The sequence below is a fragment of the Montipora foliosa genome, chromosome 1 (assembly GCF_036669935.1).
Source record: "Montipora foliosa isolate CH-2021 chromosome 1, ASM3666993v2, whole genome shotgun sequence".
In the NCBI taxonomy this organism is placed as follows: Eukaryota; Metazoa; Cnidaria; class Anthozoa; order Scleractinia; family Acroporidae; genus Montipora; species Montipora foliosa.
The window spans coordinates 54,215,953-54,243,518 of record NC_090869.1 but is presented as its reverse complement, the minus strand read 5'-3'; the positions used below and the strand labels follow the sequence as shown (position 1 = coordinate 54,243,518).

Sequence of the window (27,566 nt, the reverse complement as noted above, 5' to 3'; positions counted from 1 at the left end):
TGCGGCAAAGGTTGGTGTAATTCCAAATGCTTTGGTGATTTTCCGGTATATCTTCAGTTAGCAGTGTATTCTCTCGAATTGCGCGCAGTAAACTTAAATCATGATAAGTTTGGCTGTTATTTTTTTGATGGTAGTACGAAACAGTAAGATAGGACTCGCAAAGTTTCTTTTTATTGTTGTACAATTGATCTCTCTGGAAACATACCATTTTAGTTTTTCTGGAGTGCGAGCTTTAAGTTTAAATGAACTGGAAATATTATCAAATGTGCAAACAAACCGTGTCATGTACAGCAAAATAAATAAAGCCGTTTGATACACGATATTCAAAACAACATTCATTCGTGGTAACTTGCGATTTTATCAGCATCTCCTCCTGTTGATATATATGTCCCCTTTCCTCTCCCAGGAAACCAATATGCCTCGGCTTTTCATTGCAATTTGAAAGAACCAGCTATTTAGCTTTCAAACATCAGGGAAGTTTGAGCCATAAGTACTTTCACCTCCCCTTGGCCACAGAGCTCGACAACGGAATCGCTACTTTCACTCATTCCAGAGATGTCAAAACCGGATTCTGGACAAATCGTTATGGAGATGTTTCAGATGGCATATCTCCATTTATACAAATTAAAATCAAGTTGCCACCGTCCATGGCATGGTAAGAACAAAAGGAGCAAATTTTTTCGCTACACCTTATGGCGGATTAATCTCGAGGACTTCGCGAGGAGCTCCGCGCAATCACGATGGCCATTTTCACTTCCAGGCGTTTTCAAACAGCCACTCAGATAACGGAGTTTTCCGTCCAGAGACCGTTTGATCATGCCCAATTTTAGCGAGCGACGACATAAGAGAACATATGGGCGAAGCTAAAATGGCCTGATGCAGGTTATCACAGAAACCACGTCTGTCCACCTCCGCCATCTCGCCCCAGTCCTCAGTATTGTAAACATGTTTTTCTAAAGTTTCCTAAAACATCAGACAACAATACAACGTCTTGAATTAGATATATGCTTGGTATTCACCAAGTATTTCTAATTTTAGAGTTTTTCATACATTTGTAGCATGCTGATAATCTTTATGTGATATATGTTCATAAATTTAATATGCACTAAAATTTTCTTTGTTTGGTAATTTTGTTTCATTGAATTTGTAGAAAGAATCCATGTAATCATTAGGATAAACTCCTTTTTGTTTCGTAAGTTTAAAGTGAATTTCGTTTTTGAATGTTTCTTTTGTGTATTTAAATGCTTCATCAGTAATATTGTTGACTAGTTTATCAAGACTTGAATTCTTAAATTGAAAACTGTCCATAAAAGTTAGAATTTTACCAAGCATGAAAGCCATATATTTAACCATATTATTTGGTATTGCATTAATATGAAGCATACCAAGCGGAAAGCAATATATTTTTTCCATATTATTTACAAACTTGATGAGCTGATCCTCTGTATTTTCCTGTAATATGGCAATGATCCGTTACTATAATATATTCTGCCTTATACTTTTTTGTTACAAATATGGCATGAATTAGCTTTACTAAAATTTTCAATATCCTCTTTTGTCATTACTAATTTTTGTTGAATTTGTTTTTCATAACATACTTACAATATTTGACTTATTTTAGCATTTGTTCCATAAATTTGTATACAGCATTTTCACCTCTATAACTCTGAACTGGTTTGGTATATTTGTCATTATAACAGCAAACGACTTTACAGCCATATCCACAGTCGGTATGCTTTTGATAAGCTTCAATTTATGATTTGCCATTATTTGGTTTACAACCATGAACGTTTTCTGTTATTGCTTCAAAATCGGCATAAATAACAAATGGCACAGGTAGTTGTTTATTAAAATTATTAAACTTTACTGATGAACCTTTCTCAGGCATTTTAATCGATTGTTAACCATTGACGTGACGGCATATTTCTTTGTCATTGTTTAAAACTCTTTCAGAAGAAAAACATTGTAAACGAGACATACAAAAGTGTTTTCTTTCTCTATGCTTTGTTTGATGATACATAAATAAGTACATAATGTTTATTTTCATTTTCTGTAAAAAAATAATAAATTCATATTATCTTCATGTTTTTCTTTTGATACATATAATGGAAATGGTTGTTTTTCTTCACAACCAAATACATTGATATTATTATTATCTTTTTTTGTTTTTCAATTTTGTTTATTTGATAAATTTTAACCGGAAATTCAATTCCAGTGTAATTTAATTTGCTTAAAAATTCTGTGTCAGTCCTTTAAATTAGTAGCGGATTTTTAATTTGAGGATATAAAAAATGTCTTATATGACACCATCTGAAGCATTCATTATCATTGCTTTTCATGTTTATCATCCTTTTGCACTGTGTTGAAGTTCTTGTGATAGTTTAATATAGGATGACCCTTTCATTGGTTGATATTTAACAGTATTAAGGTAATGATTGTCAACTGATTTTATCGTTGAACCAGATCCTTCAGAAATCCATTGAGCTATCTTGTTTAAGATTTGTTGTTTGGATAATTTTAAAGCTAGTTCAATTTGTGTTTTGTTAATTAGTGTTTCTGGTACACAGTAAAAATAAGCTTTTTTATTACTACATTATCATTATTATTATTAGTTTCTTTGTTTGGGTAAAACAAATATCTTACGTCTTGAATTATTTAATCTTGTGGATTTTCATCTTCTTTTTAGGGGTGTGCTTTTCAAATGTAACTGCTAAAGATTTGACAAAATTTAGTCCTTTCATCTATTTCATGTATTTCAATTTCTTTTCGTGTGCTTTGAACTTGAATTAATGGGTCTTTGTTATTTATAGTGCTTATTTCAAGTGATTTTGTATAGCCTTTTAAAGCTTGTTTTGTTTCTTGAATTTTAATAATTTGATCTAAATTTAATAATTTATTTTCAAAAATTGTTTCTAGTTTTGGTTTAAATGTTTAAACTTTCTTTGGTTTTTTAATACCGTATGTGGGTGTTTGTGGTTTTTTTTATTGATTTTTTAATAATGTCTTCACATTTTTGTATCATTTTTCAAACATATTTTTTCGTTCTAGGAGCAGGAATCGGTTTAATTATATTTTTCGTCCTAGGAGCTGGAATTGGTCTATAATCATCTCGAAATTCTAATGGTGGTTGGATTATATTATTTTCATAATTTTGAATCAAATTTCTAACTCTTGGAGAAGGTATTGGAGATTTTAATTGTTTTTTTAAGTAAATAGATTTTTTTTTTACTTTTATCTAATATTATATTGATAAGATCTTTTTTAGAAAGCTTATCAAACAAACCCAACCCAATTGTTTTAAATAGATTTTTATTCATATTATTATTAGTTTTCGATAAAATTTTCATTGTTTGAATTAATAATATCTTCAAAAAATTGTTTAAGATCTTGCTATTTTTTCATCAATTTTTCATTTTGTTTTTTTATCAAAAGACATCATGTAATAGACCTTTTCGGCTTGTACATTTGTTTTCCCAATACAGATCATGTGATAATACTCAGGAGGTTTGGTCTTTTGTTTTGTTCATTAAAATAAGGGTATGCAAGCATGAATATGCCTGCATGCACTCTTTTTAATGAACAAAACAAAGGACCAAACCTCCTGAGTGTTATCACATGATCTGTATTGGGAAAACAAAATGTACAAGCCGAAAAGGTCTATTGAGTCTATTAAGATGGTTTTCAAGAAAACTATTTTGCTTGTAAGTGTATTTTTTTGGTGAAAGAATGTTGTTTTTTTTTTTGTTTGAAATAATTTTATTTGGTTCTTGTTTTGGTATGTCTTCTAATAATATTATTTGTTTCAATCTTGGAAAATCAACATCTTCTTCTTCATTTTCATCATCAATAAAATTAAAAACACCAGCTTTTCTATAAACTAATAACCTTTTCAAAATTTCAGAATTTGAATCATTTAATTTTATTTTTATTTTGTCATCACAATGTAAAACAAGGTCGATGTGTCTGTTTTTAATATCATCAAGAACTGTTTTTGCTTGCTTTTATTTAATTTTATGATACCATTTAATAAATGAATAAATAAAGCCCCCCAATCTCTTGTCCTAAAATTTGATTTAATAAAATTTTCATGTTCATTTATATTACTATATTTTTTTAAATCATTTTATAATTTGAATAAAAAAATTTAAAAAAATTAAAACTTTATTTAAATTTTGTGTCAAAATTAGTTTTCATAATTTTTTTCTCTACATTTATTATCATTTTTAATGTGTTTTTTAGTTTTCAAATAACAAAACTTTACCAGCTAATGTATAATTGTAGTTATTGCAATAATACATTTCCACTCCTTGTTTAACATATATTTTGTTTTAGAATTATTAATAGCTTGTTTTCAGTCATCTTCAGTATATTTAATTAACCAATTGTTACTTCTTTTTTTTTGTCTCCCTTAATATAAATTATACTATATATCTTTAAATAGATTTTAAATTTATTTGTAATATAACATGATACAATAAATTTAAAAACTTCTTCACAATCATCTGTTGCTTGTAGTATTACTTCGAGGTTAGGACTGTGTATAATATAACGACCTTGTTGTTTTCTAAATGTTAATCCACTTACTTTATCGTATACAAATACAGCTGTTTTTTTTTTTTAGCTTTTAGAGATTTTTCATCCCGAATTTCCAACAAATTCTTGACATGATTAATTGTATTATTTGTGGTTGGTTGTGTTTTTGTTTGTGTTTTTGGTTTGGTTTTTTTGACTTTATTTTAGTTTAATAAATGCTGGAATAATAAAAAGTTTTTTAATATAACTTTTTCAACTTCAGATCTCTTTAATTTTGAAACTTGAAAATCTGAATTTTAATTTGATTTGATAATTTTTCGAGTTAATTTTTGTGTTCATTTTATAATATTACTATATATTATATTTTTAAATAATTTTATATTCTTTTTCCTTTTCCTTTTTCTTCCTCTCAATACCTCTTGTGTAAACTAAACAACATTTATTTAACAAAGTAATTATTTGTTTTAAGTTTTTCATTATATATACAAGCTTAGATTTTATTTATAATTATAACATGATTTTTATATGTATCATACAAATTTTTTGAATCTTCATCAGTAATATCTTTTTTATGAAGTAAATGAATTTGTAATTATTTTAGTCAAAAGATTCATATGAAGAACATTGATTAAATTTCGCCATAAATTTGATTATTGTATCGAATATTTTCAATGAATTTTCATCGTTATAGTGATTTATTTGTTCATCATCTGATTCATATTTAAGAATATTTTTTTTATCACAATTATATTGTTTTAATCCTTCTTTATCAAGTTTTGGTTTATAATCAGGATCATTTTTTCATTATCATAATAGAGATCAGTTTCACCAAGCAAATAATTTAAATAATTCATTTTTTATATTATATCTACAGAAAATAAGTTTTATATAATTTTTCATAAATCAGTTAATCCTTTAATGAAACCCAAGAATTAAATTTTTCAGGATATCCCTTCCATTTTAGCAAAGCTTGTTTCTTCTTATAATCTCTTCGAATGACCTTATCAATTCTAAATACATCTTGTTTGGCTTTTAGCAATTCAGGCTCATAAAAACTGCCTTGTATCTCTTCGTCATTGAGATCCTTTTTTTTGTAAGTTATTGGATTAGTATATTGTATTTTATCAACTGTGAATATCTCTTCAGTCAAATTTGGTGTGTATCCTTTATCGAATGTCTTTCTTTTGTACTTTGATATTCGAACTTTATTGCCTATTTTAAATTTTGGTTTGTATGATGATTGCTCCATATCAGCATATAGATTAAAGTAAACAACTCCTTGATTATTCTTTTTACTAGCTTCTGTAGGTGTCATTTTTATTGAACTGTGTTTGGTGTTGTTATACTGTTTTAATATTTTAGGTAGTATGTCCAAATACTGTGTATTACCTTGAACAGTTAACTGTTTCCATATTTTTTTGATCGTTCCATTCCAACTTTCCACTACTGATGATTTTTCTTCATTTTCAGTTGAATAGAGTGTTATTTTATTCTTACCTAAGAGGCCTTTAACATGTTTGTTGTAGAACTCTGAGCCTTTAACAGTCCACAAATATTCTGGTTTTCTTCCATCTTTGAATATTCTTTAAAATTCGTCTCCAACAGTCTCTCCTTGTTTATTTTTCAGTGATACAATCTATTCAAATTTACTGAAAATATCTATCACCATAAGAAGATACCTATAGCCTTTTTTCCATTTGCTGAATTGTTGCATTTCAACTAAGTCTGCAGCCCATATTTCATCGATATGATTTACAATAACACGCCGCCAAGTAAAATTCCTTTTTATTGGTTTATGCAGCTCATCTGCTAATTGTTGCTGCCAATTTATTTTTTCTTTACCAAACGGCTTTTTACGTTTTTTGGCTTTTTAACACCAAGACCAAGTAATTTTTTTGCTTGCATAGTATACTTAACTGATGTGGAAAACTATGGTCTTTGACTAAAAGGAATATCTCCAATTTGTTTTATCATAACATTATCGGCCTCATGCGTTTTTGGCAAATTATCTCCAGCTTTGCAATAAGCTATATCATGGGCTTGACAAATGCTCTCTAAACAATTAATTGGATCACGAATCGATAGATCATTACTGTTCGATCTCTCTTCTAGTTTTGTGCCTGCACCACAGTAATTATATTTTTTGCCAGTTGGAGTTCTAACATGTAATTCTCCAAGCTTAGCTAACTATTTTTGAAGATCTAACCCAGCACCATCAAGGTCTGTTCTGTTTGTTTTATATTTCTTCGTTGGTCTGATCTTTGTCGACAATTCATTCAAAGCTTGTGATCCGACGTTTTGAATCGCTGGATTGAGTTTATCCAAAGCATAGTCAATGACTTTTTTCTGCAATTTTGGATCTCGTAACATTTCTGATGTATAATATCTTCCCATTTCAACTGCTTTTTTACCAAGATAAGGTACTCCTTTGGTTAAAAATAATTCTGCTGCTGTATTACCAACATCGCTTAAAATACCTTTTCCTGCCCGTTTGCCAGACAGACAGCCTTTATTTTAGCACGATGATAATAAAAGCTATGCAGCTTATGGGGTCGTGCATAATGCTAAACCTAAGAACAAAATGTGTGCATAAGAAAGTAACAGAATCAAACTATCTAAGTTAAATTATTGGTAAACTATGACTAAACTATACATAAAAGCTCTAAAATCCTAAATATAATTAAAATCTTTACGTCTAAAATTTGTGGTTGTTGTAGAGGTCTCTTTGACGGGCTAATCAGTTTTCCTTATTTTTAACAAATCGAGTCTTTTTTAATGCCGCATTTAGCGCAAGCGCAATAAAACATTAATCTTCCATTCTTTGTTTGTTTGCAGCCAGATGGCTCTACGCATTCAGTTTGTTTTTATTAATTTTTTTTTTCGTTTTACACAATATGATTTAACCATTTTATATATAAATTACATATTTATGAAATAATTGATTATAAAACGATTGTTGGCTCATTGATCATTCATATCAAATTTGGCATCATGAATTGTTCCTAATATGCTTTTTCCATTTTGTCTTTCTAATAAGTAATACAGACACCAATATCCACATAAAACGCTTAATTTCTCTTGCATTTCATCTCCAGAATAGATTATTTGTTTGTTGCTTGTATTAAGAACGTTCGTGCCTAAAACGTTCCCACGTACAGATTTTTTTTAAACTTGCCACGCGGAAAGGTAATGATCTAAATTTGCCAGAAAGGCAAAAAAAATGGGGGGTCACCGTGCTCGTTCTCGAGATCATGATGTGCACTTTTAGAAGATTGCGTTACTTTAAGACGATCTTAGCTTACAACTGTCACCAATAAAAAAGCTACATCAGTGAAATTTAGATCAGGTAAACGTACTCAATTCAACATAATTAATATAACTAAATTAACCTTTGCAGCTGATGTCTCTTTCTGAGGTGAAATAGACCTTGAAAAACGATACATATTAGTCTAAGGAAGAACCTTCATGGTCTGCGATGCATGACGTGTGCGTCACATGCGCGAAAAAATGCGCAGAAGCAATGGGCGGGAACGTCCTTAAGATAAGTCGCGACTTTTTTGGGCATTATCAGGCCGAAAGAATCAAAGTATTCTGCTTGTTTGCCTATATTTCTATATGCTACCTAATGTGTGCCCTGTCCAATCATTGTATCTAAATTGATTATTTTTATAAAAATGCTAAAAAAGGGGGCTTAAAACTGATCTAAAATTAAAAAGGCTTTCCCAAATTTTCGAACCGTATCTCTGGTTCTTCTTCGGGGGACAATGAATCTAAACTTCAAAAATCACTGCTTCTTATTTTGGCTCCAAAGAGATCTTAACAGCGGCACATATGCCCTTGGGAACTCCATTCTTTCATTCACAGAGTTCTTATCAACGTTTGAGTGTAAAGACTCCAGAAAAATTCTGCACTTGTAATTAGTTTCATTCCTTTGAAGAATTTGGACGTAGCGTGGATAGATGTTGTGCGTGGTTCTTTCGGCATGTTGTCGGATTGCCGACTCTTTACTCGCGGCACGCGCGGGATCATGTTCCACTCTCCTCGAAGCCCAACACCGTTTGCTCTCACCAATGTAGGAGAAATCGCAGTCTTTGCATTCAACCCTGTAAACGATGCCTGCTATTTTTTCTTCCGATGGACGGTCCTTCTGTTTTTTGAAGACAGAAGCAAGTGTGCGTATGGGCTTAAAAGCAGTCCTTATGTTGAAATGTTGCAGTGTGCGTTTTACCCTGTCCGATACCCCTTGAACATAGGGTACCACGGCAAGGCCAGCTTGATTATAAATTGATTATACCACATTCTTTTCGAATTTTATACGGAAATGTTTGATACCTAGCTTTTTAACCCAATCAATCAGATCAAAGTTGCTCAGTGGTTTATTGATAAATTTTATATTAACTGACCTAGGATTGGTATTTTGTTCCATGTTTGACTTTGTGGTATGCCTAACATTGAAGCTAGTAATCCTTTGCCTTTTTTTTATTTATTTATTTATTCCAAAACCGTTTTGCATTGGCCATTGACCATGAACAGGCGGAATTCCATAATGAGATGGTAATGTTTTTGGCATTGGTGGTATAAATATTGGCAAAGATCTACGAGATCGCGTTTTATCAACTTGTAAACCTTTGCCAATCAGTTTTGGTAGTGAATTCATTGCTGATGGAATACCAATTGATGCTAAAGCACCCCAAAAACCACCATGTTGCATCTGCTTTTTTGTTGGCCTTTAATGCATATTGCCACCTGTTTGATAAGCATTATTGAGATCGCACTTTTGTTTTGCTGTCAATAAATTTAGCATTGGAACCATTTGCGTTAATTTATTCATTAGTATTATCATTCCTCCTTTTTTACCAAATATTTTATTGATGAGATTTTCACCTAATCCAGCTAAAGCTCCTGTTAATAAAGGTCCTCCTATTTTACTAACAGTGGGCATTACTTTCAGGCAAAAATTTAGTTGCTAAACTAAAAATACTAATTTTAATATCAGTTCTTGTGCTATTTTTCATTGATTTTTGTGTCTTTTTCAATTGTGTCTTTGTTAGCATAAGATTATCAGGTCCAGATGATTGAGAATTAGATAGTCGTAATGTTACTGGTGATCTGCTATTTATAGCTCTTGTTAATGATTGTTTTTGGTTTGGTGATAATTTTACACCATGAGAAATGTATCTTGTTGTCATATCTTTTATATATTTAGATTATATAAAAGATATGTTAAAATTTAAGTAAATATGATTTGTAAAAAATCTGAATAACAACTTACCATCTTTCTGTATAAATTCAACATCCTGCTCACTTAAAACAAGAGCATAAACAGAAAAGGCTGTTGCTGTTGCTCCTGATAATTTATAGTGAAAAGTTTTTTTAACAGTTGGATCTTTTAAATCAGGTCGCTGTTTAGTTAGATCAAAATATAAAATTGAATAAAGTGAATGAAAATTGCTCCTATTTTATAAAGTACCTAGTGAATATTCGCTATTAACATGAACGTATTTTAAAACATCATGATAAACACGAGTCATATCAGTATCTGGTTCATAATGCCTATCAGGATACTCAATGCCATTACCCATTTCCAACCAAGCATCAGACAACGTTCTTGGATCAGTAGATACTGAAAATGTATTGTACAAAAATGGATTTGCTGTTTGTTTATCAATACTGGCATATATGCCTTGGTTTTGTTTCTCCTGAATTGATTACATAATTTCCTGTTTGATTTTGCGTTGAATTGCTTCTTGAAACAGTTTCTTTCAAATACGTCTATTTTTGTGATTTGAGATAATTGCTTGAATACATACTTTGTTCATCACCGTTAAAAATAATTTGTGGTACAATCAACTGCATTCTTGTAAAAACAACACGAGAAGCATGAGCTCCTTGCCAAATAACTTGATTATCTGAAGCCAAATCAAACAATATTTCCACTCTTATTTGCGGAAGCAATTTATCCTCAAGTGATTCAAACAGACTATAGCAATTCAGAGGTAATTCATAATTAACAACATTTGAAGCACTTAAAAGCGTTTTTCTTTGATGAAATCCTTTGTTGTAAGTAGCTTGCACGGGTCTTATTTCAGTTGATCTATTTGTGTCTCAATTAAAAAAAATCATTTGTAGCTGTACTTTTGCCGTAAGAATGTGAATATTCAAGCAAATTTTTGATATTAACGCTGTGATTTACATCATTACAATCATATATTTTTTTATCACCAACTTTGACTGAAATGTCTTTGATCATACTGTGAATGCCATTTACTATTCCATTTGCATCGTTAGCTGCGATATTTTCCCCATTCATCTTTTGTACTTTAAAAGACATTAAAATTCTTGCATTATACTAATCTGACGGCGACATGCTATAAGTATTATCTACAACAAATCGATGGTTTTGCTTTTTTTGACTAACATTATCAGCAGGATTAGCTGTTTTCAAAGATGTTTCCAATTCCTAAAATATATCTTCTATGCGTTCAACATATTTTGGATTTCTAAGCATTTTATACTAATACCTTAGATAATTTTCGTTTTTTCTTCTGAGTCTGCCACGAGCCATTAATCTATTCATTCTCTCTGCTATTTCAAAATCTGTGAGTTGTTGTGACTTTTTTGTTTTATAATTTGTTGGAATTGATTGGATTTCAGGCTCAACCTCTATTGGTATAATGCTGTCTTCCATTGAAAAAGTTACTTTTTTCTTTGGTTCAACAGGTGTATTTTGCTTCTTTTTGCCTTGTAAAATCCCAACCATCTTATCACCAGCCTAATTTCCAGCAAAGTCTCCTGTTTTTTCAGCTCCTTTTGTTAAAGCAGTTTCAGCTAGCTTTTTACCAGTCTTTGCAACCAATTCCTTTGTTGTTTTGCTGAATAATTTGCTAGTCAAGTTGCTAAATATTCCTTCACCATAGATATGTTTTTTAATGTAACGACCTGATTCTTTGTCATATCTCATTTTGAATTCGTTTTTGTTGATATATGTATTAATGAGTTATATATTATTATTATTCATTTTTCAATATTAATGTGATAAACCAATCAATATCGTTTAAAACAACGTATCGTCCAATATTATCTTTCACTGTAATACGCATTTCGTTTATTATTTTTGTATTAACAGGTAATAAAAAAAACTCTTTTTGGCTCAAAATTGAAAGGGTAGCTTCTTGTCAAATTATCAGTTGGAATCAAAGCTAATGTATCAGATCTTTTACCATCAGTCAAACTACTATCAATTAAACTACAACCTATCTCTAATGCATCAATACTATTGGTTATATTTGGCAATCTGACACTGTATTCTGTTGTATTTATCACTTTTGCATCAAAACCTACAAGTTCACTGAGTTCACTAAGTTTACTATTCCTCAAATCCAGCTGCCAATTTCTTTTCAATTCTATAATTACTCTATAACTTGAGAGGACAAATATCAAATTAATTCCATTTTTATCATGATCGTTTTGAGCAACAGCTGCTTCAATATACCTTGCCTTTCAAGAAAGGCAATAGTTTCCCATGTTGAACCCTTATCATTTGAATATCTTAGTTGATTATTACTATAAGTACTATTAATATTATGCCAACTAAATGTCATACTCAATCGATCGATTTCAATACTATATTGTTTGTCTTCCTCGAGATACACGGGAGGTGAAAATTTCACTGTAAAATCTTCCGGTTTATTACGTCTTATGTTAACTCTATTAATTGATGAGATATGCAATGCTTGTTCGTTCATTTTATAATATTAAATTACATATTCCTTCAAAAGGTCTGACTATTGTTCATTATTAAGTACCCCTAGCTTATTCAATGTATGAGCTATTTGACTGAATTCACTTTGAACACCATTATTACCTGCAATAATTGAACCCCCAAGTAATTCTAATCTATCTATCAAATCATTTATATTATTGTCATAAACAACACCTGAGCCAATTTTGCTAAATTTTTTACTTGATCTATGTATTGGAATTTCACTAAGTTTGTTTAATTGATCAAACAAAATTTGAGACAATTGGCTGTATCTTTTTTTGTTGTTAAACCTTTTTGTTAAAAGGTCTATTGGGTCAAAATCAGCCTGTTGATCCAATAATTTTTTCCCATTTTTTGTTGCAACAAGATGCAATTGTCCAAATAATTTCGGAAAATCAATCATCAATCCACCATATTGACCATTTTGTTGTATTTTATAAGCATTTCTTTTTTGGTTGAGTATATCTTATCCCTTTACCAATGGTTTTTTTGCCTCCTTCTACAATTTGAATTCTACTTTTATATCTTTGTATTAGTTTAATGTCATCAGTTAATTGTTTGATTCGATCAATATTTTTTGATTTGGTTTTACCTTTTGAGGGAGATCCTTTTTTTTGTCCAAGAGTTTATAATAGCTTTCCGACATTAGTATTATAATCATTAATATCAATATTGCCTGCAACAGGTGTTTTAAGACATCACTTGGTGAAGGCAAGTTGTATACAGTCAGTTTTTTTATCTCATCAATATCAAACCCTCTATCCAAATCAGATTTCATCATTGTTGGTTTATAATCAATTAGAAGTTTGCTTGTTTGCTTTGGTGTATTTTTCATATTCATATTGTAACATTGCTATATCTTCCAAATTGGCTGCAAGAGCTTTCTGATTTTTGTCATGTTGTTCAATTAATTGATCCTGTTTTTCATCAATGGTCTCTTTTACTTTCTCTTGAGCTTTGATAATTGGTTGAAATGTTTCTGTTAAACCAATTTTCGTATCCTGTTTACTGTCTTTATACTGTCTAATTTGATCCTGTATTTGGTTAATCATCTTTCCAGCTTTTATTTTAGCATCAGAAATTTTCTTAAATCGCTCTATGTCCATGTATATAATACACTTACATAAAAATACTTATCTTAACTTATCTTATCTTATATTTTAGTAAATTTATGAGAAAAACTAACGCGGAGAGATTTGGACGTTTCGATGACATCCTGTCATCATTATCAAGAAAATAAAAAAAATTTTGAAGAAAATTTACATAAGTAAGTAGTCAAAAAACTAAACCAAAAACAATAGTCTATTGTTCTAAGCCAGTGAATCATCCAGTGACCTCACACAAAGGAAAACCCAAAGTCAAGTAAAAACTTTAGCACGTATTGAGTCTGATTGGATGTTAAGGCTTGGTCTGTACTTTTTAATCAGGAGCATCTCGTATACCAGACAGTCCATCTTTCCTTGGCATTTCCTCAGAACTGCAAAATTCTTGGCTAAGTCAAGAGATCTAGGGCTGGTATCATGATCTTGTTGAAGATGTCTGCGAATGGATGAAGAACTGCGACAGTGTTCTTCAATTCTCTGAAAAAGATGTCGAGTTGTGAGGCCTATGTATTCTGCATCGAACAGAGGACATGAAAATTTGTAGACCACACTGTGTTGATTGATCAGAGAGGGCTTTTGTTCTTTTACGCGAAGTGCATCACCCAGTTTACGTATTTTAAAACGCGAAAAAAAGCTGCATTTAATCAGGAGATTTGAAGATTGCAGTACGAAGCAAATCAATTATTTTTGGTTTAGTTTTTTGACTACTTACTTATGTAAATTTTCTTCAAAATTTTCTTCATTTTCTTGATAATGATGACAGGATGTCATCGAAACGTCGAAATCTCTCCGCGTTAGTTTTTGTCATAAATTTAATAACAAAAGTCAATCTTATATATATATTTTAGTATGTAAGCAAAGTATATAAAATGGAAATACCAAACTATGCTTTTGAGGATAATCAAAATGATTTCAAACAGTAGTATTCATATATGCCAAATGATACCTTTCGAATGCTTATAGCAGCTCCTTCTGGTGGGGGTAAAACCAATCTATTATACCACATATTAACCCAACCATTGCTTTATTTTGATCAGATGCACTTATATGGAAAAAAATGTGGAACAGCAAAAATACCAAAATTTAATCGATTTGTTTCAAGATATCAGTGATAAAGTTGGTTATGATATCCTTAAAACAAGCAATGATACAATAATACCTGTCAATGATATTGTTAATAGTGGACAAAAGATAGTGAATTTTGCCGATTTGGTGACAGAAAAAAATCAAAAACCATTAATTGACTATTTTATTCAAGGAAGACATAAAAATTGCTCAGTAATTTATTTATCACAAAGCTTTTATGGTTGTCCAAAGAATATTCGTTTGAATTGTTTACTTTTTTGTATATATAATTTTCCAACTTCAAATGAACAAAATTTAATTTCACGAGAATTAGGAGCTGAAAAAGCAGCTGAAAACCATTTTCTTTTTTGTATATTGATAAACCAAGGAAAAATATCAAACGAAACTTTTATGGAATAATATAACAAACATATATAAATGGCAATATTCAATGAACATAGCACAGGTAATACTTGCACACGTGGTTTACTAGGTATAAGAGGACAACCTGGTATAGGTTATAAATTGACTCCAGATGGTAATTATGGTATGGAAAATAAAAAAATAACTAATTTAAAAACAGGAACAGATGATAGTGATGTTTTAACAAAGAAGCAAATTTATGATCATATCAAAGCTAATGGTGGTGATACATCAAGTACACCGGTAGATTTAACAGATTATTTGAAAAAAGATGGAAGCAATGGTGGTATGAAAGGGGCATCTCAAGATGAATTTCAATCATATCGAGGATATAGCAAATCCTAGAGATGGTAAAAGTGACCCTATACCATATCAATATTTCAGTCAATGGTATATAAAATTTGACGATGATAATAGAAAGGTCGATGTTAAGAATTGTCAAGTACTTGTGAAAAATTTAAATTTCGTGGCTGGTATGACGCGGCGTTTCGTCTCGGCCAAGAGACTCATCAGATACTTTTCGAATTCCAGCAAACTCGTTGAGCATCGCGCTCAAAGTCCCATTCGCGAAGTCAAGATGTTAGCAGTCTGGCCTACTATCGCAGAAGGATTCCCAACCGCAAAGTTCACGGGTTATGTGCAATAAAAAATTGTCAAGTACTTGTGAAGAATTTAAATTTCGTGGCTGGTATGACGCGGCGTTTCGTCTCGGCCAAGAGACTCATCAGATACTTTTCGAATTCCAGCAAACTCGTTGAGCATCGCGCGCAAAGTCCCGTTCGCGAAGTCAAGATGTTAGCAGTCTGGCCTTCTATCGCAGAAGGATTCCCAACCGCAAAGTTCACGAGTTATATGCAATAAAAAATTGTCAAGTACTTGTTAAGAATTTAAATTTCGTGGCTGGTATCACGCGGCGTTTCGTCTCGGCTAAGAGACTCATCAGATACTTTTCGAATTCCAGCAAACTTCAGAATCCTATTGATATGGGATATAAAAAAAATTACTGGGTTGCAAGATCCTCTTCATCACAAAGATGCAGCAACAAAAATTTATATTGATAACTCGATGGTATTAAAAGCAGATAAAACAGAGCTAAATAATTATATTTTTATAAAGTTGTGTAACAGCTGATCTTGACATAAAATCCATAAAATAGTAAATCTCAAAGCAGCTACTAGTGGCAATGATGCTGTCAATTTAACTCCATTAAACAATGAGCTGAGTAACTATTTGAATTTAACTAAAGGAACGATGCAAGGTGATATTCAATGCGATAATAATAGTATCTATGGCATAAAAAACTTAAGAGACATGTCTGCTTTTAATCGTGAATATGTAAACAATGAGCTCAAAAAGAAGTTGGATAAAAACAAAGATATAATTATGGGGGGAAATAAAATACTCAGTTATCGGAATCCTAGTGATTTGAACGAGCCTGTATATAAATCCTATGTCGACCAAAAAGTATCTCAAGAAGGGGGTTCCGTTGATTTATCACCTTATTTAAAAAAAGACGGAAGTGTGCTTATGACTAATGATTTAAACCTCAACAATAATAAAATAATTAAAGTAAAAAATGCATCTGGTAACTTAGATGCTGTAAATCTACAGCAACTAAACAATAGTGTTTCTGCTCTTTCACTTGTAGTTGATCAAGTATATATTTTTAAAAAAATGGTAGCATAGCTTTAACAGGAAATTATTAGTAATTACAAAATCACTAATTTACAAAAAGGAACACAAGAGACTGATTCGATAAAGGTAAAACAATGAAACGAAAGTCATATAACATCACATACTAATCGTGAAAATGTGTTTGAATATGTTATGAAATTGAGTAGCGAATTTAGTGTTGATTTTGGGATAAACCGTGTTAACCTCATAAATAATTTTAAAGACATGCCTCATTTTTTTCATTACAAAAGTCAAATCAAAATTCTGAATATAAAGGAAAATTTGATATCAACCTTTTAAATTAATAAGAGACAATTTTCCTTCAGATTATACGCTAGCTGTTGAATTTACTTTAAAAAACAAGGTTTTCCAGTATATTCTAATGAATTTATTTCAATGACAGTTAAATTTGAATCTTTAAACATGATAATATTAAAACAATCAACAAAAAAAGTGTCAAACGAATATCATCATATTCGATGTATTCTACAAATGCAGCCTGATGATTCTTAAAACCAAATTCAAAGAAGATTGTATGTGACTCTTACAGCTACATATGACAATAACAGCCCTCAAAGTCTGCCTTTTTATTTTGTTTGCTATGGTATAAAAAATGCTTTGCAAAATAACGTTCATATGTCAATATACGATTTTGACAAGTCCTATGAGATAGTGAAACAATGAAAATCCATATACCAATTGACATAGATGGCTTTGATATTTTAAAAACATCACATTATTCACACAGCTATCTAATCATCAATTTATCAGACAAAACGTTCATTATAAATGGAAATAAAAGAGTCCTACTTCCGTACTGGATCAATAATTAAACAAATTCAAATTATATATAATTCTTTCAAATTAAATTATGAAAAACTAAACATTCAAATTTATTATGGGTTTCGGTTTGCATTAAACGATTTTTTCATATCAGATCAGAATACACATTTACAAACCTTTAATATGAATATAACATTACAAAACAGCCAAACGAAGAACTCGATATATTGATAAAATATATTCATTAAAATCATATATACAATATTATAATGACAGACAAACGACGTGATGTGTTTGACTGGAACCATATTTCAAAGAACTTATCACAGGAGCAAATTGTTGAAATAAAAGAGATCTATAAACACTATCATAAAAAATATTGGATGTACAAAAAGAACTTTCAATATTTTAAACAAATGCTATGATTTGCCATCTTGGTTCTGTATCTTTGAATGTATCAGGAACTATAGCTGGTAGTATTACATTAAATCCAATTATTTTAGGATCAACATCAGGATCTGGGGTTTTATTGCAAACTTTTTCAGAAACAAAAAACTACAACAGAAAAATGGAAATGTGTCGTTTTGCTCATCAATCATATTTACAATTAATGACTGATTTGCGTAATCATCTTCGAGGGATTAATTTTCATGAAAAAGAATTATTAAATAAATACAGTATTATTGATGGAATAATAATCGATTTATGTCCAGTAGCAGATAAATATGAAAAGCAATATAATTAAAAATTCAAAGTTCAATCGACAAACAAAGCTGATTCCAATATTTCTGATAATCACGCAAAGTCTTTTTGGATTTAGTTATTTTAATTTCAAAATCAATACCCCATTTAATAAACAAACGATGAATAATATATTTAACTGAAATAATACGTTTACGCTGTTCATTAATCTGTGGTAATATAGTGTTTATCTTGTCAAATATTTTCAAAACATTATCAAAAAAATTGATGGTATTTGTTTTTTATTATTAAAGCTGATTTCATTAAGAACATTAATCATATGATATTTCCGGTTATAGATACTCTTTATTTTTTTAAATACATATTCTCATAAAAATCGATGTAATTATATTTAAACAACTCATTACCAATTTTGGCCAAAGTTAATGCATAGGAAATGGCTATTATCTTCAGTTATATCCGGTTGTTTACAGCAATTACTTTGTTTTTCTGTGTCACAATCAGATATTTGATATTTGCAAAATGGACAATTATTATGATTTTGACTTAATTCAATATGTAGTTCTTAGCAATTCATGTATATTATTATATGAGATAATATTTTAAACGCATTTCAACTTTATTCATTTTTGTATAAATTTTCACATGGCCATTATAACAGTTATATATATGTAAAATTCTCATATATAATATATAACATATAATGAATAACGATTGTGAATTTGAATATTTTTATAATTATTATTTTTTTTAAATACGAATATTAAACTATTCACGATTTAATGAAACATGAATCGTTGATTTCCCAGTTAGAACAACGTTTTTCTTTAGTTAATTATAAAATCATCTAAAATAAAAATTTTTACGAAAAAATAACTTATATGGTTTTTGTCATTTGTTTTGAAAAAATGATTCCTACAAATGAATTAAAAAACAAATATACAAAAAAACAAATTATTTGTAAATTAATAGATTTTATAAATTTAAATATCAATTACAATTTTGTCTACAACTTGGTTTATTTGTATTGTAGCCCGCTGTTAAATATTTTTAAAAATATATAAATTTATTTCAGTGCTAGTATTTTTTAAACACACTAATAATTTTTATGAAAAATATATAGAAAATTTTTTTGAAAAATATATAGTTTTAATTTTTGTTTGAATTTTTTTGGTTGAAATATAAATTTAAATTTTTGGTTGGTTTTCAAAGGTTAATTATTTGTTGAAAATTATTTGTCTGAATTTAAATTTTATATTCAAATTTGAATTTTTATTTGAATTTTCATTTGTTTTTTTTGTTCTCAAACCCCCAACTACTTTACTACTCGAGCTAACAGCACTCCCCACTCTCATGTCAAGATGGCCTTGTGTGTGTTACTGAGCTGAGCTGAGCTGACCCGTAACTATCTGGCAATGGCCAAAACGATGGACCAGCCAGATTTAGTACATCGTTTCAAAGAGCACCGGATTAATGAGCTGATGCCAACTTTTAAAAACAATTTATTGACCGAACTAAAAACCGAAATCGGCAAACAGATGAAGATCGTCACAGAACGATTCGAAAGCAAGATCCGTGACCTGGTCAAGAAACTTAACAGCCTCGAAATGTCGCAATCGTTTGTTTGGAGCAAATTTGATGCCTTTACCGCGGGACTAGCGAACACAAAAAAAGATATTAAAACGCTCAACAATAAAGTTAATCAGCTAAAAGACAGCATTTCACATTTTGCAACACAACAATACTTGAGGCGTGATTGCTTAGAAATTACTGGAATTCCAGTCATCCCTCTGGACAATCCTATCAGGCTCGTTGTTGAACTGTCCTCTGCTTTGGATATTGACTTAAATGAACAAGAAATTTCGACTGCTCATCGCCTTCCAGCTACCAAGAAGGTGAAAGAGCGAATAGTTGTAAAGTTTGTTAGGCGTGACAAATGCAATGAAATTTACAAGCAAAGAGGAAGGACACGTCGTGTTTACCATCAGTGGTGGCTGAACTCGGTAAGAGTATTGCTGATAGGCCAACGAAGATTTATATTAACGAATCCCTAACTCCTTACAGAAGAAGACTTTTTGGGAAGCTTAACACTTTCAAGAATACAAACAAGTGGAAGTATCTATGGACGATGAATGGTACTATCCATCTACGACAAACGGATTCATCACAAACATTCCACTTTGATACTATGGAAGACTTTGAGGAGTTTGTAAACCCACAAAAGGACAAGAAGTAACTGGACAGATACGTAATTGTAATTGTAACTAATGGTAATTTAAATTTTGAACCTCTAGCTCGAATACAGTAATATGTCTTGTCATAATAATGGTTTGACGCAACTACCATTCTTCAATTTATCAGACCAAGAATTTTGTAATTTAATTGGTTCCTGCATCCCCAGCCTGTCCAAAAGACTCGCTGATAATATTGATCTTTTGAATGTGCTCCCTAATGCTGACAAAAATGATGAAAGGGATTCTGACCTTGTGCTTATTCCTCCATGCTCAAAATACTACGAAACCTCTAAATTAAATAAGTTACTCAATTCATCTTACAGCTCTATGATTTGCTTGTAAAGTAGTATATTCCACTGCAATATTAGAAGTCTACCAAAAAATCTGCCTATCTTAGAAGATTGGTTATACTCTTTAGAAAAAAACCCTGACATACTAGCCATCTGAGAAACAAAGCTGAACAGCAAATCTATAATTAACACTGATATACCCCAGTACCATTTTTTTTCACATTGACTCTGAAACAGCTGCTGGGGGTTGAATTTGCATTGGAAAACTCAAATAGCACATGTACTATGTAACTGTATTATACACTTATTTACTCTTATCTTAATTACGGCGTAATGTGTTGGGGGAACAATTGTCAGACTAATTTAAATATTAGATCTGTACTATGCAAAATAAATGCATCCGTTGTATTTTTTTGCAAACAAACAAGAGCCCTCTTTCCCATATTACCAAATCCTTGAAGTTTTAAAATTTGAAAATATTGTTAAATTCAAAATCTGCTCACTGGCATTTAAATTATACAACAATCCATCAACTGTTCCAGCAATCTTCCATAACTTTTTAACGCCAACAGCAACTGTCCACTCCTATAACACCAGAAATTCTGCTAAGCTTAATTTTTACCGACCACAATTGCAAGTTAGAACTAACATAGGCAAATTTACTTTTAAGTACTCTGCTTCTGTCATGTGGGAAACTGTCCCCTTGGCACTAAACAAAGCAAAAACATTTAACAAGTTTAAGAAACTTTATAAGGCCCACCTGCTCTCTTGCCAATCAAATAATATATGTTCCGTTAATGGTCAAATGTATAGCACATAACTATTTAATAATAATAATGGAGCTTGTTTAAAATATAATAATAATAATAATAATAATAATTGTCTTCTTAGATTTTTGTGTTTGTTACCGCTGCTGTTGTTGATGACGTGTCATTCTTTTCTTTTGTTTTTGTTTGTCGTTGTTGCTGTTGTTGTTGTCTGTTTGTTTGTATGTTCCTTTTAATTTTTTCCCCCTTTTGCTAAGCTTTGCTAAGATTTCTCGCGTGGTTCAGTATATCTCTAACATGCTTAAGTTATATACATGTAATTTTCTTCTGTACATTAGTCCTAGGCTCTACAATCGTTTTCTGCTATATCCCAGTAAAGCTCAGTGTCATTTCTTTGCTTACTTAAAAGTAGGTGGTGGTCAACCAGAAAGCCTTCGCTACTTTGACCACCATACACATTTTATAACTTGTACTGTAATTATTTTATCTTGTAACCATGTGTTGTGACTATTCTTTTCTTTCTATGTTAAACCATGAACCATACTGCAGGCAGGTTACCTATCCAGCCCTTAGGACTCTTATTCTTTTCTCACGGGCGCATTTCACCTGAGCTATTTACAGTTGTCGTTTTGCTTGTCCATAGGACAAATTTCTCGTTGGATGTTCTTTGTTCTTTTCCAACCGAGTTCATTGTACTCGCTTATTGGCCTGATGACCTCGGTGAGTTTTAATTTGTTTTCCTTGTAATTATCCTCTTTGCAGTTATAACTTAAGTGCCAGTAGAATGAATTTGATCGCGCTTACTTACAAAGGCAAACAGCAAGAGCTAGACTGCTACTTGTCATAAAAGCATGAAAAGTTACATATCATCACTTGGCTCTTATGATAAACTGCCCTATGTCTGTAACCAAAAAACAAGAAATAGCTGAAACGAAATACTTTTATTTTTCTTCAAACCCAATTTCAGTCTGAGGTTTGCCGTTTACACTGAATGCGGTGTTAAATCTATCGATTAACTAGAAGACTCTTCGGGACGGAGTGGTTGTTTGTCGTTGGCTCTTTACTCTGCTCCGAGAGGTTTTTCTCCGGGTTCTCCGGTTTTCTCCACTCCTCAAAAAACAGCATTTCTAAATTCCAATTTAATTGGGTGCAGGACCTCCCTGAAAACGTCTTTGCGTGAGTGGAGCTTTCTGGGTAAATATCATGATTTTTTTTTTTTTTCAATGTGGGCAGAATTCTGCGAATCCGGCTCTGGAAGCCGGCCAAATAGGCCATTTCCCAGTTGCTGCATGCCTCAGTTTCAAAGCGGTCCTGGTGCTCAACCATTCAAATGGCAATGAGTTGTGTATTCTTATGCAAAACAAACTCATTTCCCTTACAATAGTTGCGCACCAAGACTCACTTCGAAACCGAGACAAACAGCAACTGGGAAATGGCCCATTGTTCTATGTTGCCCGCCAATGCGGGCGGAATCCTAGCCCCAGTTGCGTGAGCTTGTGTGATGACCTTAAATTTCCATTTTTTGACACCGAATCCGTTTACATGCAGAAGTAAGTGTTTCAAAACAGACAACAACAACAACAAGATGCGTGGAAATATAATTCCAATAAAACAATTTCTCTTTGAAACGTTCAGTTTGCAAGTTGCTTTCTGCATTCGCTATAAAGCGCGGTGGGAGTCAACAATTAAAAAGTGATTTCAGGGAGGAAAAGAGAGAGAAGAAAAATTAATAAGTTATTTACCAGCTAAGGGTCGGTCCGTATAACAAAAGACTATGACCTCATTCTTGAACCCCGGGCAGTATTGTCAAGACCACGATCACAGTTTTTGGCTATACGGACCTCCAACCTGGCAAATATCATATAATTATTATTTATTTGAAGGTTAACTTTTCAAATAAATAGAAAAAAAGCTTCTTGTTGCTAGTGCTTTGTGTTTCATTTGCACTTAAGGAATAAAAAACCGGTTCTTTTCCTTTTTCTGTAGGTGTGTTTTTCACTCTGTCCATGTCTCGACTGAACAGATGCCTTTACATTTACAAAGTGGTAAGCGTATCAATCGCAACTTCCGACTAGTCTCGAGTCAGCGTCTCGGTTATCAAGACATACAATAGACGACTACGATTTCACCAGGGTCAAAATAATGTTCGCGACTGTAGTTGATTTTGTTTGGTTTTGAGCTACCCCATGTTTCAGCTGGATTATCAATGGCTTGCGCTGAGTTTGACCTTTGAAAGAAATTTTAAAAAACCAGGACGTTTGGAAATGTGGTAGTTTAATTAAGGTGATTCCCTGGTTTTGCGTTGTGGAACCCTACTGCGGATAATTTCTTGCATCATTGGCGTGCACAGGAGCGCGGGCACATCATGCGCCAATGAAAATTTGCCATTTTATCAGAGATAAAATGGCAGATTTTCATTGACTCCAAGCCTAACACTGCACGAAAAAATGTATTTTCACCAAATTTGCACAGCGCAAATATAACGCAAACATTTGTTTACTCTAGAGCAAACCTGTAGCAAACGTGGTAAATGCCACATTTGCACCATATTTCCACACCTGTGTGAATATAGCAGCAAATGCGGCATTTACCATGTTTGCTACAGGTTTTCTCTAGAGTAAATGTATGTTTTCATTATATTTGCTCTGTGCAAATTTGGTGTAAATCCGTTTTTTCGTGCAGTGTAATTCGTCAAGGAATGGCTATTTTCTCCTGAACGAGTGCGGTGAGCCCAATTTTCTATTTCATATATTTGCTGAAAACCAGTTTTTTGGCAATTTCATATAATTTTACGGAAAGAGCCATTAGGAATTGAACAGCCCGCATTAAAGTTAATTCTATTTGGAGTGTTAAGTACTCATAAAGACATTCAAATACATTTTTCAGGTGCATGCGTACTTGAATTAACCATAGAATGACACCACGCTCTGGGTTATACTTTTGGAATACATTTGGAAATCGAGCTAAATTCGTCCAACATTGGGGGTGCGCGGAAATCGTCAATGTAGCTCCAATAGGCGTATTCGTTAGCGTCGTACCATGGAAACCAGCACGGTGACCCTCCCTTTTTGTTACATTTTTATCATCTACTTGACATGTTTCAACAGTGTGCGAAGTTTCATCGGAAATCTATGGCAAGTTCTATTTCTACAGTCGGCATATTTCAAGCATCTATACATTTTGTTTCAGTTTTCAAACATTTGTAACTTTTGCAGTTGGCCGTCAGTACGCTTAGACAACATATATCGTCTCAGTAAAATGATTTCAGTTGATTTGTTTGGGGCAAACAGTCGAACATTTTAGCTTCAGTAGTTTTCCCAACGCAGGGTTGACAAACATGAAATATATTAAGCACATTTTGCACCGCTGTTTGTGCTTTGTTCCTTCTTAAGTTGAGATGGCTAAAGAAATGACTATTTTCCCGATGCAATTCAAGCTGGTCTGTGAAAATAGAATATGGGAATTTAAAGCTCGAGGCTATGGTCTTCTTGAAATGTTTCTTGTCTTCCATCTTTCCGTCGGTCAACTGACAGTCTCCCCAAAGTAAATTCCAAATGTATGTTTGTTCCCCTTTTTAGCAACAATTCTTTCAGTACATGGATGAATCGATTGGAAAGCACATGAACTTAATAGGGTAAGTTCACGCCACGGGATGTAATGATGCTGGCACATAACCAAGGCAGCCTCACGCCATAGTTGGCCACCAAATAGACCATATTCGTATTCTCAGTATTGGACTGGAATTAGCTTGCAATGGAGGCTTTTGCGGGGGAATCTTTCAAATGCAAATACTTTTTAAAATATTCCCCCGCATTAGCCTCCATTGCAAGCTAGTTCCAGTCCAATATTGAGAACACGAACATAGTCGATTGCCTAAAAAATAAGGTGCTATAATATCGCTTAATTCCAGGCTTGAGGAAGACCATCGGAGAATCAAATCTATCTGACGAAACGCATACATATCGATTGCGGAGAGAAACCAATTTTTTTTCCAGTCAAATGACATTGTCTGTTATATATAATTATGTGGTCTGACACTTTCAAGCAAGGATAATCCTGATGCTAGCATGCATACTAGTCTTATACGCGTTCTTTTTTTCTATGTTATTTAGCGTTTTCTCGTCTTTTCCATTTACTTACAGACAGCTCAAGTATGCCATTTACATGGCAACATTTACCCATTTTATTGCCTGTGGTTGGTTTCTGATAGCATGCAAGGGACTTAAAGACGGAAGGCATTTGTGCTCAGACCATTCGTGGGCCGAGTTAGACGGTCGATCCTTGGGTAAGAGAAACTGAGCCTCTTACGTGGTTATCCACCAAAGTCACAGCAGATGATCAGCTTTTATATGGACCAACCAAATTTAAGCAAACGTTTTCCCTGAGTGGGTTTCCTTTAGCGGACACTATGGGTCGGTTATTTGAGCAGAACTCAGTTAGCCTGTGCGTCACAAAACCGCATTTCAAATCATGTCATTTTGTCCAATCCTAGTTTGCATGCTGTTCATTGTTGAAAACAATTAATTCCGAGAAGTCAGGTGCCCCGGAGAGAGAGGGGCTGGGAGGAGAGCCACAAGTGAGAAGTTAATAAGAACAAAGCAGAAAATTATTAATCTACATGAAGCAAGTCTTATATTAATTAGACTTCGTTTGAATAATCGGCCCTATCATTACTTTTTCTCCTTTTAAAATAGTTGCTTAGCCAATTATAGACGTCATAATAAATTTTCTTGTGCGTATTTCTTGTTTTAAAGAAGTTGTAAATACCTAATGCATTACATTTTGTAGGTATAATCCTTGTCAGAAAACTGCGCAAACAGGAATTTTTTTACATTTATACCCATGTTTTATTGAAAAATTGGGATAAGAAAATCAAGACGAAGATTTTGTGTGCAATTTTTGCTCAAGTGGTTGTTGACGTTCAGCTTGTTAGATTTTAGTACGGAAATCAATGAATTGAAAAAGCTACGATTTCTTAACTAGAAATCAAGGGGCCATACAGGAATATGTAGTATCTCGACAGTGAAAGTCTCACAGCTTGTCAGTTCTCAAGTTGTAGCTAATTATCTTTTGCTTGTAAAAACGGTCTCATTTTAACGAACTTACACGAGCGAAGATTGTCGATCTAAGTGTTACTTGTGATTAATTATGAGCAGAATGGAAAGTCCATACATTGGAGGCATAAGGCAAGATTCTCACTACACTAATATCCGTATAATTTTCCCGGTCATCTTTGATCAGCTCAAGTACGTCCGTTGAGCCTAACATGAAGATTCGGCATTTGTGTACTTTTATATAGAAAAAACATGCAGTTTACGTTTCCATCAATAGGGAAAGAAGAAGTCCCTTATCAGTACCTCACTTGTCTGTACTGGGCAGCAGCAACCTCAGCCTCGGTTGGATATGGAGACATTCATGCACATGACATACCAGAGGTATTTGGGTGTTTTACTTTACGAAAGGATATACACCTTATTCCAAAATGGCCGCCATTTAGATATTCTTTTGTTTTTTATTGAAATTAGACCTTGATGCCTCGTTCAAGACAAAATATTCTTTTGAATTTTCAGCTGAAGAACGAGGCATCAAGGGCTAATTTGAATAAAAACAAAAGAATATTTAAATGACGGCCATTTTGGAATAAGGTCTATAAGCTGTTTTAAAATACTTTTATGATCTCTTTGACAGAGTGTGGTTGCCTCTAACGATTCCTGGCTTTCTGACTGACTGACTAACCGACTGACCGACTGACTGACCAACCGACTCCCTAATCATGAAGGAATTGAACGGTCAGATTGACTCACTAAGTGACTGAATTTGTTGGCTGTAAGACTGCTTAAGCACTCATTTAATTGTGGATCTAAGTGTCTCTTAAAGTGTTTCATTGATCAAGTTATTAATTCGTTGATTGATTGATTTAATGATTGGCAGATGGGCTATACCCTGTTTTGTATGGTCTCCGGTATTGTCTTCTATGCTGCCATCATTGCCAGAGTTGCTGCCGGATTGGCTAACTCTGACGCACAGCGAGCTGGTTATCAAGAAAGACTAGATGCAGTAAAAAACTTTCTTAAGGTAATCAATAGACCGTTAGTATGAACCACTTTCATAATTGGCGACCATCCTTGCATTCTTCACTATTTATATTTAGCTAATCAGACCTACTGCCCTCTTTTTAAAGCAAATTTGCTTGGCCTAGCGAGAAAGGCTAATTAGCATTATTAAAAACG

General features: G+C 32.4%; 1 protein-coding gene across 1 annotated transcript in view; it reads left to right on the top strand.

Moving 5' to 3' along the window:
* LOC137979107 (uncharacterized) overlaps positions 1-27,566 on the top strand; it is a 131,667-nt gene that overhangs the window by 48,064 nt on the left and 56,037 nt on the right. The window contains exons 11-16 of the mRNA XM_068826294.1: positions 21,980-22,056; positions 23,323-23,381; positions 24,915-24,970; positions 25,479-25,621; positions 26,668-26,771; positions 27,268-27,411. Of these exons, the coding sequence (XP_068682395.1) occupies positions 21,980-22,056; positions 23,323-23,381; positions 24,915-24,970; positions 25,479-25,621; positions 26,668-26,771; positions 27,268-27,411 (583 nt within the window). The remainder of the gene's footprint in view (positions 1-21,979; positions 22,057-23,322; positions 23,382-24,914; positions 24,971-25,478; positions 25,622-26,667; positions 26,772-27,267; positions 27,412-27,566) is intronic.